The 13,005-nt window shown below is 49.3% G+C and overlaps 4 protein-coding genes across 4 annotated transcripts; 1 reads left to right on the forward strand and 3 right to left on the reverse strand.

The window, feature by feature from the left end:
- Positions 1–187: 187 nt before the first annotated feature.
- On the forward strand, positions 188–3,121 carry PtrM4_001620 (uncharacterized protein; the record flags this gene model as incomplete). The annotated part of the gene is made up of 1 exon (XM_066102601.1): positions 188–3,121. The coding sequence occupies one exon, from the start codon at positions 188–190 to the stop codon at positions 3,119–3,121; it is 2,934 nt and encodes a 977-aa protein (XP_065964803.1).
- An 852-nt stretch (positions 3,122–3,973) lies between these two features.
- On the reverse strand, positions 3,974–5,515 carry PtrM4_001630 (uncharacterized protein; the record flags this gene model as incomplete). The annotated part of the gene is made up of 3 exons (XM_066102602.1): positions 3,974–4,177; positions 4,301–4,559; positions 4,872–5,515. 3 exons carry the CDS (start codon positions 5,513–5,515, stop codon positions 3,974–3,976), a joined length of 1,107 nt encoding a protein of 368 aa, XP_065964804.1.
- Positions 5,516–5,905: 390 nt separating this feature from the next.
- PtrM4_001640 (Trichoplein multi-domain protein) lies at positions 5,906–6,643 on the reverse strand (the record flags this gene model as incomplete). The annotated part of the gene is made up of 3 exons (XM_066102603.1): positions 5,906–6,131; positions 6,189–6,526; positions 6,569–6,643. 3 exons carry the CDS (start codon positions 6,641–6,643, stop codon positions 5,906–5,908), a joined length of 639 nt encoding a protein of 212 aa, XP_065964805.1.
- A 2,613-nt stretch (positions 6,644–9,256) lies between these two features.
- PtrM4_001650 (uncharacterized protein) lies at positions 9,257–9,589 on the reverse strand (the record flags this gene model as incomplete). Its single annotated transcript, XM_066102604.1, has 2 exons — positions 9,257–9,263; positions 9,417–9,589. 2 exons carry the CDS (start codon positions 9,587–9,589, stop codon positions 9,257–9,259), a joined length of 180 nt encoding a protein of 59 aa, XP_065964806.1.
- Positions 9,590–13,005: the final 3,416 nt, after the last annotated feature.

The raw sequence follows: 13,005 nt of genomic DNA on the forward strand, positions 1-13,005 counted from the left end.
TGTCCTTCCAAGCCGAGGGAGAGCGGTGCTAGAACAGCATCACTACCGGGTCCACGAGAGAAACATAGATAGGTTTGCCGGGCTAGTTCAACTCTACACAGTAGGCGTACAGCCAATTAGCAATAGCGCCCCAGCGGACGTAATCGACGCAAGCATAGCTAGAATCACCCAAGCTATAGGAGATGCAATGCACGCGGCGGGAACACCAAATAGAGAAAAAGGCCACTCCGCCCCATGGTGGACAGAGGACTGTAGAGTGGCGTATAAGCGGCATATCCAGGAAAAGTCGGACTATGGCCAATCCCCCTCAGAAGCCACCCGTGCGTTCCTAGCTACGGTACGAAAAGCCAAGAGAACGTACTGGCAGCAGCGCATAGACGGCTGTAATAACGACAAAGATCTATACAAGCTAGTAGGCTGGCATAAACTATCATTCGACCAACGGGACACCCCACTTGTAATCGAAGGTAGGACAATCACAGCACCACTCGAGAAAACTGAGGCACTTAGAGAGGCAATCCTCGACCGTTTTTCGGCGGAGGACGACCTCCTAGAACCACCGCCTCTTGACAACGACCCGCAAACCACGCCACTACCATGGGACACATACATATCGATGGAGGAGACTGAACGCTACGTGATTGGAGTATCTAGCACCTCCCCAGGACCCGATCAGGTGACCGTCCGACTCCTAAAGGCATGCTGGGAACACATTAGACACCTAGTGCTAGGCATCTACCGGGCGTGCATGGAACAAGGCCACTACCCAGCCGCCTGGAAGACGGTAGAAGTGGCCATGATACCCAAAGTCGGGAAGAAGGATAAGTCCTCACCCAGATCAATGAGACCAATTGCCCTATCGTCCTGTCTAGGGAAGGGACTCGAGCGTATCATAGCAAGGCGCATAGCACACACAGCTATGGCTTTTGACATCCTAAGCCCACAGCACGGTGGAGCGCTGCCAAAACGCTCTGCGATGGACCTGGCGACCGCATTCACACACGACGTGGAGATGGCTTGGTCAAGACACGAGCATGTCTCTATGCTCACGTTAGACGTCCAAGGGGCGTTTGACGCGCTACTGAAAAACAGGCTACTACACCGAATGCGGCAACAAGGGTGGCCACCCCTACTCCGGAAATTTATCCAGAACTTCCTGTCGGAAAGGAGGGTGCGAGTACGCCTAGGCAATGTCACTACACCTGTACATCGAGTGGCCTGCGGCACCCCGCAGGGATCGCCGCTATCACCGGTCCTATACACCCTATACCTAGCTGAACTACTCAACCAGGACCGAAAACTCCGGTTCGGGTATGCCGACGACATCAACCTATACCGGGTCTCCCACTCTTTAGACGAGAACGTCGCACTGCTAGCAGAGGACCTCAAATCTATCAATGAATGGGGAGCTGCGAACAAGATCACGTTTGCACCAGAGAAACGGGAGCTGATCCACCTCACGCGCCAGAAAGGACTACATGCGCCGCCAATCCAATTGGAAGATCAAACAATTCACCCTATAGCCCCTGCGCAGGGGGGAAGCCAGACAGCGCTGCGCTGGCTTGGGGTGTGGTTTGATAGGGGACTAACTTTCAAGAAGCACGTCGCAGAAAGGGCGGCGCAAGCTAGGAAAGTAGCGAACCATCTCCGGAGCCTCGCCAACACAGCCCACGGCCCTCCAGCAGGATCGCTACGCAAGGCAGCCATAACATGTATCCTGCCCATACTACTATACGGAGCCGAAACATGGTACGAGGGCAGGACGAAGAACCCACGAATTGCAAGGGTTTCCCGTAAACCCACGGTCAGCACTAGGGTAGGCTGGCACCTAACCACGATAGATCAGGCACTAATAGCAGCCACGAAGGCAATCCTCCCTGCGTGGAGGACAACACCAAACGCAGTACTGCTAAGAGAAGCTGCGATGCCGTCGGCACAGGTGGCGCTAGAGGAGGCCAAGCTCCGCTTTGCAGTTCACCTACGCACAATAGACGACAAGCACCCACTTACTAATAGAACTACACTGCCACTAGTCATACGAGGACGCGCAGCGGGCAACCGACGGATACCAAGATCGAAGGTTCAGCGCGTAGCACAACTGCTACCCGCCACACCCCGAAACGTCCTAGCCAGCCCTCACTTTTCAGACGGGTCGAGGCAGGATCCAACGCAAGGGCAAGGAAAGGACATTGCTGCCCAGAATTTCACCATCTGGTGGGAGTCTCTTGGACAAGAGACAATCACTGTCTTCTCAGACGGGTCTGAACAACAAATCAACGGTACAAGGGTGGTCACTTACGGGTACGCTATATACCAGGGCCAGGCCGCCGTGGCGACTGGACAAGGCTCACTAAATGCCCTTAGCCACGTCTTCGATGCGGAGGCTATAGGCGCGTGCAGAGGACTCAAACACGCACTACAACTCTCACTGCCTAGCCAGAGGGAGATCGTACTTTGCATAGACAGCACTTCGGTAATATGGGGCATACGCGGAACCGCCCCTACCTCCTCCCAATGGGCGTTCCTCCAAATCCATGGAGCTATGGAGGCCTACAACGTGAAAACGCGGTGGGCGCCGGGACACATGAAGATTGTTGGAAACGAGCTCGCCGACCAGCTGGCTGACAGCGAGGCCAAAGACCCGCACCAGCCATACGGCATGGCCGCCTCCCCCACAAGATCCGGTATACGAACAGTAGGCCGCCGCCTCCTCGAACATACAAGGGACACTTGGTGGCAGGATAAGAGCAGTAGGCTATCAGCATGGTACACGCAATGGCAGCTGCCATACGATACTAGGCGCACGCCCGCAGCGCTATGGCTACCCCGAAGGATACTCGCGAAAGTCCTTATGATACGCTCAACGCATGGCGACTTTGAATGGTACCACCGAAAATTCAACCACGAGGATACCTCGAAATGCCTATGCGGCAGGCCCAAGACGCCAGAACACCTAGTGTTCTGCAAGAGAGCCACAACACACTTCAAGAAGTGGCCTCTACGCCCCATCGTGCCCCCTCGCACAAGACAGGAAGGCCTAGCGTACCTCGCGCAATTAATAGACCAGCCACAAGAGTTCGAGACCTTCGTTAAGGTAACGAACTCCTTCTATAACGAGTGATTTCTATTTTTGAATTTCACAAAGACCCGCTGAATTCCTTGGCATTATTCAGTGTAGGATTCGCGGCAAAACGCCGCATAGATGCCACAACCCACACGCTCTCTTTTAAAACTTTCATTGTATCTTAAATTGCCTCTTGTTACTTTTTCGTTTCTCTCTCTAAAAAGCAGTTATTGTACTGCATCGATCAAAGGCGCAAGCCACGAAATACTAGAATATTGTAGGAAAACGGCTTCAAATGGCGGGAGTCCTTTTCACGAACATGTATATAGGCAGGACATCACTCCCCTTAGATACAAAACACCTAGGAATAGGTTCCACGAGGCAAGTGCGACAGCACTATAAGACCACGGCGGGACCCGCCCGAATACCCTATGGGAGGTTACAGATAGGGCGTTAAACCATAATCAACATCAACATCAACATCAAAGCTCACATCACGTGGCCGCAACGTCAACCTCCCATCAAAATATAGATAGTACAAGTTGATCGCAAGCATCTAATTACTCCCCCTCTATAAATTCGTATAATAACAGCTTATATACGTGGCTTAATAGCTTCATTTTTGAAGTAGTGGATATGGTGTTCCCCGCGCATCACGCGAATCCGCGCATCACGCGCACGGACACGTTAAGCGAGCCGCCAGTACAAGCGAGCCGCCACCTAACCAAACTTTTGCAACTTCAAAGCGACGCATCTCAACAACGCGATAATACTATTGCTAGATATTGATACAGTAGATTACTCTATATTGATAGTATTAGTGTTGCATGTGCGTGAGTTGTGCCCAGTCTCCTTGCACCTGGTGCAGCGCCTTTGAGCCCGCTAGCTGACGCCTGATCGCGCTCCTCCTTAACGCTCTTCATGAGCAATCTGCTGGTCAGCCTCATTTTGAGCCAGTATATCCTCTCCAGCTCCCTTTGTGAGTACTCCATGCTTCTGTATACGCCTTTTAGAGCGCTGCCTACGCGCTGAGGCTGCGCTGTTGGCCTTCTCAAGACTAGAGATCCGATCGCGCATCAGCTTAGCAGAGAGCATTATCACCTCAGCGCCCTTCTTTAGCTAGTCAATCGCCTTAATGATCGAAGCTGGTGATAAGCTCTTATGCTGGCGCACGCGCTAACATATAAGGCTTGACTGAGCCTTAAGCTCACGCGCGTTGCTTGGTGTTTGAGCTACCCAGGGAGCCTCTGGTAGAGCAGCTGCTGGAGGAGTAAGTGTACGCAGCTGTACATCTACCTTTGATAGAACAGCCTCTAGTTGTAGAGGAACAAGGCCTGCGCCGCGGAAGGCTGAGCAGATGTTGGCTGGCGTGAACGCTCGATCAAACGCAGCCTTAAACGCTGGCAGAAACTCTAGCTTAGTGATGTAGTTGATGTGGTTGCGCATGAGGCTCTCCACCTCACGGCTGTACGCGCGCTTCAATGGCGAGAGGCAGCTAACATCAAGTGGCTAGAGTAGGTGAGATAAGTGAGGAGGCATACAGAGCGTATAGATATTGTTCTCCTTGCAGAGCTCCTAGAACTCTAGAGACTAGTGGCTCCTATGGCCATCAATAATAAGCAGGCGACGCGCGCCTATAGTACGAGCCTGCGTGTGAGCGTTGAAGTGCTTTAGCCACTCAACTCCAAGCTCATTATTCGTCCAGCCATTGTCGCTGACTGCGATCGCCCAGTCGCGTAGGATATCCTCCTCATACCAGGCTGATAGGTGGTACTAGCCAGCGAAGATAAGGAATAGTGGCACTGACCAGCCACCAGCGCTGATGGCAGCGATTAGCGTTACCCACTCGCGATTGCCTAGCTGAATACTCTTTGGCCTGCCTCTTCTCTCTAATCCTGTTATAACCAGCTGCGTTGTAATCTTGCCCATTATAAAGCCAGCTTCATCAAAGTTGTATGTGTCCTCATCGCAGATACTAAGCTCAGTCTTTGTCTCTTCTACTAGCTTAAACCAGCGTTGGATAAGGGCTGGATTCTCACAGAGAGCTCTCTGCCTATCGTACGCTCGGTTGAAACACGTCCGAAGGCTATCTGTACGCTTGACAAAGTTGCGCGGCCAGTGGATGCCAACCAGGCTAGCGCCGCGTGCAGCCATCAGCTTATCAGCCATATCTCGTACATCAACGTAGGTAGGCCCAAATCCACGTAGATCTAGGTGAAGGATATGGCTGATAATCACCTCCTCTTCTCTCTGGGTAAGCTTCCTTGAGTTGGGCTGGCAATCGCGTCGTGCAGGTATACCAGCGCGTCGGTTACGTGGTGTCGTACGTGGGACATTATATATAGCTGCAGCAGTAGAAGCACTATTAATTTGATGCGCATTAATAGAAGAGATAGCAAGCTGTATATCTGCTTCATTTGAAGCTAATTGAGGCGCGCTGCGTAGAGCCATTGTATGTTAAGATAGGAGAGGTGTAGAAAGTTGGTTAGGTGGCGGCTCGCTTGTACTGGCGGCTCGCTTATAACGTGTCTGTGCGCGTGATGCCCATAATCGCGTGCCGCACACCCCACCAATATCGCGACGACGGCAAAGTTGAGGCTGCGCAGCCACGTACAATAACTATTATCGCGAGATTTTCCGGTGTATTGATCTATAGACGTAGCTCTACAACTTTGTCTATCTATATTTTGCCGGAGTATTGACGGCCCGGCCGCGTCGGGTGGTTGTTGGTGGGGGAGCCGGTGCAGCCACCTCAGCCAGAGTACCACCGCCAGCACCACCCACGCGTCGTTTTTTTGGCTGTTGCTTTGCAGCGGGCTTTGAAGCCTTACGCTTGCCCGACTAGGGTTGTTGTATAGCCTTTGCAGCGTCGCGATCGCGTCGTTTGGCGTCAAGTTCGGCAGCCTTTACAGCCTTGGCTTCATCCCGCACCTTCTTTGCCTCCTCACGCGCCGCCCGCGCTGCCTCTTTGATCTTAAGTTGATAGATCCTGTTGTTCTCCTTTGCCTCTTTCAACTCTATCTTATCAAGTAGCTCTTTCTCCTTCTCCTTCTCCTTCACTAGCTGCCTGAAGCGGGCCTCTCGAAGCTTGCACGGCGACCACTAAACTGCCCCTGAATAGAACGCTTTTCGCTGCTGTAGATCTAGGGGAGGTTCGTGCCGATTGCGGGGCTTCTGGTGAACGTGTAGCGCCGCGCGCAGTGCGTCCTTCTCGTACTCGGCGATCTCTTTGGCAGCCTGGAGGCGGAGGAGTATTTCTGAGAGGTTGTTGGCCGCAATAGAGCTCGGATCGTAGGCCTGATTAATGAGGTTCGTGATAGTAGCTCTACTCACGTTCACTAGTGGCGGCGGTGCTGTTAGTGTTGACTTTCGGAACTTTTTAAGTACTACTTCGGGATCTATAGGAGCTATCCCAGTGGCTTTAAATGCCTTCAACGCGTGCTTCTTAATAAAAGAGGAGTCCTAGGCAGGCTTAAAAAGACGGTAGAAGTCATCCTTCCTCACAGCTAAGAGACCGTGGCTCGCCTGGAGGTAGTGCTGCAAGCTGAGTGAGTACGCGGCTGCTAGAGGTTTGAACATTACCACATCGAGTGGCTGCAGCGTATGGGTACTATGGGGGGTAGTACGAGTAACATAATATTGTGGGCGATCGCGTAGTCAATAAACTCCATAGTAACGTGACTCCCATAGCCGTCAAGGATGAGTAAGCGTGTGTGATTGCCGGCCTTCTCCTTCGTATGGCGATCAAACACCTGTTCGAGCCATGCCAGGCCTACCTAATCATTGGTCCACCCTGAGGGACTTGAGGTAACGTAGACTAGATCGTCAATTGCGATATCATCAACCTATCTGGCGTACATGTTGCCCGAAGTAGCTTCGTATATAATCGCGGGCGGTAACGTACTCCTATTAGCACATATAGCAGCGATAACAGTGATCCAATCTCTGTTGCCGTCCTGTATCACTTTCTTAAAGCCCCAGTCTCATATTTCTGCTTACTAAACACTCTCTTACTCCTCCCCGTTACTCTAATAAGGAATCCCTTCTTATCTATATTATATACATCCTGCGCCCGAATATAGTGCTGAGCCATTTTAGTAGATAGTAGATCAAAGTACGACTCGTACTTGTATACAGAATCAGCCTGGTGGCGATTGCGGTCCAAACCAGTTGACCAACGTGATATAATCGCGTCGGGATGACGGTGAAAGAAGCGCGTCACCTAGCTTTAGGAGGCAGCCCTTCCGGCTATAGCACTAGCAAAGTTCTAGATTATAGTCCTCGTCGGTGGTAAGCCAGCCTTAGTAAGCTCATTAATGTGCTCTAGAAGCTGTAGCTCCTAGTGTAGGTAAAGGAGTTGCTGATTACGTGATTTGGCTTCATTTGAGCCCCGGATCTGTTGATGGCGTCGCGACAACGTAGAGCGATCAACACCAAAGCGGCGCGCAACCTCAGAGTATGTAAATTTATCTCCGGGATCACGCGATTCAATAGCTTCAATCGCAGCGTTGATACAACTCATAGTTGTGGAGTTATGGGTGGTTGAAGTGGTAAGGGTGGATTGGTGTTGATGTTGCGGGGTGTGCGGCACGCGATTATGGGCATCACGCGCACAGACACGTTAAAACATGTTAAGAGAAAGTGTAATTGGGGTTAATTGATCCTCGCCTTCATCGCGACCACTGCCACTAGTCCCGCACGGACTTGATACGGCACGTGATGTCCCTTAGTGTGTTCCCGCACCACATGTAAACCCCACCTAGTCCATTCATCGACATGCCAAGAGCATGATAAGAGATTCTGTTGTTTCCGTCAGCAAAGCCGTTGAGTCTTAGAAATACGGTAGCTTTTGGGAAGTCCAGACAGAACTGGGTTAGGTTCTGGAACAGTGCTATATCCCGTGGGTAGAAGACAGGAAGCGGTAAATCGTCCGGAATCGACATTCTACTCGCATCTCCAAGGGACCCCATCTCGGGGGATTTTGACCGTAGATAGATGGTGCCGATGCGACGTTTATTTCTCTCACTGCATTGTTTGAAGAATGCATTGAACTGTACCAAGGTGGATGGCTGCTCTTCGGTATGGCGCTGGAAGGTAAGGTCGTTGGAAAAGAGGGCCCGTCTTTTTGTGTCCATGTGAAAGGTTCGGCATACGTACTTGAGCTGGTTGGCATCTTTTGGAAGGTGGAAAGCGTACGGAACTATCGGAGTCAGTCGAAATCTTTGGTCTTTGTTTTTGTATCTGTAAGTAACGCCGCATGCCTGAGACTGTAATGCATAGTCTAGTATCATAGTTCGCAGCTCGGCTGGCAGATCAGTTACCACGAAATTTTCCTGATAGGGGGTTACCTTCTGAGTGGCCATTGTGTGTTTCTTGGGGGAGTTCAAAGGGAACTTGCATAGATGTGGAGCTGGAGTAAATTGAAGTTTAGGATGGAAAGTGACGAGACGAGATATTTTTCCAATGCGATCTTGGCGTACCCGACTACAGGAGTACCGACGTCTGCCTGGTCTCTCGCACTTCCATGTCGCCCTTCTTGACTAACTAGAAGGACCACGCCCAGGTCCGAGATATGTCTTGATTCCATGGTACGACCAACCAGAATGGGACCCGTTTTGTGGTCAGTTCAGGCTGCAATAGACGCAGTACAAGCAGTACGGCGAGACAAGCCTCCATCAAACAATTCACCGCAACTTGCACATGCTTTTCCCATACCAATCTCTCTCAAAACAATTCTCCACTTGATTTGTCTTAGGAGCACGCACGCCGACGGCACTCTATCCACGGCCACTTAAACCTCTCAACGCTAACCCTTCTCAAGTGAAACCAGAAACCTCGCGGTCGAAGAGTCACATCCACCTAGGCACCCAGCCTACAGCGTTGCACGTGACAGACAGCAAACATGGGACTAATGCAGCGCCGTTACCGGCCAGATTAAGCTAGTGTACCCGGCGTGGAGAGCAACACTCGATGCGAACTTTGGAAGGGTCTAGGTACAACCGATACTACCCGTACCACGACCTTGTACCCTACGTAACCCGCTAACCCACCTTCCAAACCCATACCTGATCTAACCAGAGTCAAGTTTGTGACCATGCATCTGTCCCAACAAACCATGCAGTCCGGGTTGAGTTTTCACGTCTTTAACAGCGAGCGGGGCTTGCCCGCTCGTACCCCTCCATGCCCCTCCATCTAGCTCCTCATGTCAGCTCCTCGGAGTAACTCTCAGCGTCTGCACAGCGACACCCCGCCAATATAATATTGCGCTCTCGGGCTCGGAAGGCTAAAGGCCCCGATGTCGGAGGCTGGAGAAATAGTAGGAGAGAAAATGCTAGTTAGGGCTTATGCTCACATTCGGCGATATGTTTTGAGTATGAGGTGTGTGTCGGTGTCCGATGGGCGGTGGATGCTGAGTAGAGGTGGTGTGGCAGGCGAATCAAAGCGCAGGGTAGAGATTGTGGCGCTCGGTAAAGATGGCGCATCGGCATCGGCGTCGGTGTTAATGGTTGAGGGATTCGGGCACATATGGGTTGGCTTTTTGGGTTGGGCAGGTTGGACGATGGAATTTTGAGAGATGAGGAAGAAGAGAGGGAGGGGAACAGCATCCACAGCTCCTCAGTGGATTTTGGGAAAGATACATGTACTTGAGGATTACCTCTTTCAGTCAATAGCTTCTGGGAATAGAGGGGAACTACATGGACTTTCTCTCGCTGGTCTGAGGAGGAGAAAAAGCTTGGAATGATAGGCCATGTCTTTCAGTTTAGAGTTTCTAGTAAGCAGAAGAGAACAACATGAGTCCTTATTGAAGCTTTTTTCAAGAAAAAGAGGCATGGACACACCCGTGCAGTGTTTTTAGTGCAGGGTCTCTGGTAATGATGCATAGGAAGTCTAATGCGCAGTATGAGTTCCACGCAGTATGAGTTCCACGCAGTATGAGTTCCTACAATTTTGAATCCTTCCAGACAGTTTCCCATATCTCTTTTCCGTTCTGATTTTGAGTATCGTGATAAAAGTGAGGAATAAGGGGAATAAAGAGATCAGTAACCACAGAGCTCCTTTTATACTCTCCCAGCCCCTCCCAATGCGTCCGAGTACATCCACGCAGAGCCAAGAACCACAAACCAGGACATAGAGTTCTTCATCTTCAATTTCAAGAACATGGGACCTTAGTGCAACATGTGACATGTTTTCCCATGTTTTGGTACACCAGCAAGCAACTCACACAGACTATACTTTTAGCTCTTCTAGCCAGAGAAAGCGGCATACCAAGCAGTTCTTTAGATTTTTTCGCATGGGAAGTTGGGCTTAATATTTTGCCGAAGAGAGCGTCATAACACGATGATCTGTTTTTTTTTTGGAGAAATATAGTACGGTTTTCTCAACAACGACACCGCCATCAGACGGCCTCAGGTAATTTTTGTCACACATTAAAAGTCCGGTTGTAAATTTCTAGCAGGACAGAGAACACAGCACCATGTACCCAGAGTTCATAGTTTTTGGAAATACAGAAAACCCCGGTATCTCGGAAGAATATGTAGCTTTTCTCTGACATTTTGAAACCCAGAAGCAAATTTTAGGAGTTTCGAAGTTTGAGCGGAACATGATAAAGGTGGGAGTGGTTTTTAGGCGATCCAGAGGAAATGACCCATCGAAATCTGGGTCTATTATTTTGGAAATATCGAGTAGAAGAATAAGTGGTAATATGGAAGGGGAGTGCTGCAAGGACAGAAGCTTTATATGTGCGGCCAGGTCCAAGCTTCCGTTCTCAGTCGGACATAATTTCGCGAACGTGGTGTTTAAAGAAAGGCAGAAAGAGAAGCCATCAGCTCTGTCGAAATTAGTTTTAGAAATAAAATATAAGGATCGGTGTAGTAAGGAGAGAGGAAGAGGGCTGCGACGACGGCGATTTTATATGCCATAACATGTCTAAGCTCTCGCTCTCAGCTGGAAAAAGGACTCTGCCGGTGGATTTTGCGAAGACAGAGGGAGGAAACCATCCACTTTTTGGGAACTAATTTTAGATATAGAAATTGATGTCGTAGGGAAGGAAGGAGAGGGCTGCGGTAACGGAGATTTAAGCGACTGTCACGAAGGGGAGAAAGAAGAAAGAACCCACAACAGTTTTAGACGCGAAATGTAGTCCTGAAATCGTCTCGCAGCTTAGCATAACATTGATTGCTAAACCTTTTAGGAGAACCAGAGGAAAAACACCATGGTGGTCTCTTTTGCATGTTCTTTTTTAAAAATACAAGAAAGCAGTTTTTGTAGGGAGAAAGAAGGACATCTCCGCACCGCCCTAGATTTTATACACGCATTCGTGTCCAAAGCCAGACATACAAGCTTGTTTTCGATTTTTTTTGGAAAGCCCCAGGGAATGCACATTCTCCGTGTCCGACACTTTTTTAAAAAAGATACAAAAAGAATCAATGTTGTAAGGAAGAAGAAAGATACCTCCACAGCAGCAGAGGTTTTATACGCGAGCCCACGTATCCCAGGATTCCCGGAAAGCCAGAGGAGACATGAGCAGGTCATGTTCGTATTTTGATTTGAGAGATATACGAAAGAATTCATGTGGTAAGGAAGAAGAAGAAGAAGAAGAAGAAGAAGAAGAAGAAGAAGAAGAAGAAGAAGAAGAAGAAGAAGAAGAAGAAGAAGAAGAAGAAGAAGAAGAAGAAGAAGAAGGAAAGCTCCACGGCAGCCTGGATTTTATACACGAAACCACGTCTGAGCGTTCACTCAGACACCCAGGCATATACCGAGTGTAGTTTTTTTTTAGAAGAAACAGAACAAAGGACATAGAGTCGTCCGCTGTGCATTTAGTTTAGAGAATAAAAATCATGGGGTTTAATAATCAAGAAGATAAAGAAGAGGAACAAGGACACCTCCACAACGACCCAGATTTCATACGCGATTTCACGCACAAGCGTCTTGTCCGTCCACCAGACATATCTCGAACGTATCTGCTCTTAGAAGAAACAGGGCGCAGGACATCTGCAGCAACCATATCTGGTTTTGATTAGAGGATTTCAAACGTAATTTTTTGTTATAAAGAAGAAGAAGACACCTAAGTCTTAGATTTTATACACACTCCCGTGCCGAGGCTTCTCCTCGACCACACATCAACTGTACATTGTAAGGTTCTAAGAACAACCACAGAGACCACACCATCGTCGTAGTCGTCGGCTGCTTTTAATTTTAGAAAGTACAACACAGAAACCGTTGTTATAAGAAGGAACAAAGTGCTCACCGTGTAGAATTTATACACATCCAGTCCAGCTTCTCCAGAGCCACACATGTGCTGTTGTTGTAAGATTTTAAGAACAAACACAGAGAACACACCATTACCGAATTCGTTCATGTGTTTTAATTTCAAAAGTACAACCTAGAAACTGTTGTAACAAAGGAGGAACAACACGTCCACCGCGTACATTTTAACGAGCCCAGCCAGCCCCACCCACCAGACATGGGGGCCTTACGTGTTGACTTTTTGGAAAGATAGAGCACATGACATAAGTGCGTTTGGTTTTTTTCTTTCCACCGCCGTAGATTTTGTATCCCATCCACACTGGCAGACATGCAAACATAAGGCGCAATTTTTGGGAAAGACAGAGCACATGTCGTATGTGCACGTTGATTTTTTCCCCAGCAAAACAGGGAACAGCCTCCTCTTCTCTGAAGACATTTACTCGATCGACATATTTTATTCCTTTTTTTATTTCAGAAAACTCCGTGGACATGTAGGTAGTATTTCAGACTTTTAGGAAGGACAGAGCACATGAGTGAGTTTGGTTGGTGTTTTTAGTAAAAGCGGGAAACGACCCCCCCTCTCCGAAGCCATCATATCTGACCATTTGATTTTTTAGAAGACTACGTGGTATGTAGGGAAGGGCGGAGCGCATGATTTGAGTACGTTTGGTTTTGTTGGTAGGGCTGTAGCACTA

This window comes from Pyrenophora tritici-repentis, chromosome 1, assembly GCF_003171515.1.
Source record: "Pyrenophora tritici-repentis strain M4 chromosome 1, whole genome shotgun sequence".
Lineage (NCBI taxonomy): Eukaryota > Fungi > Ascomycota > Dothideomycetes > Pleosporales > Pleosporaceae > Pyrenophora > Pyrenophora tritici-repentis.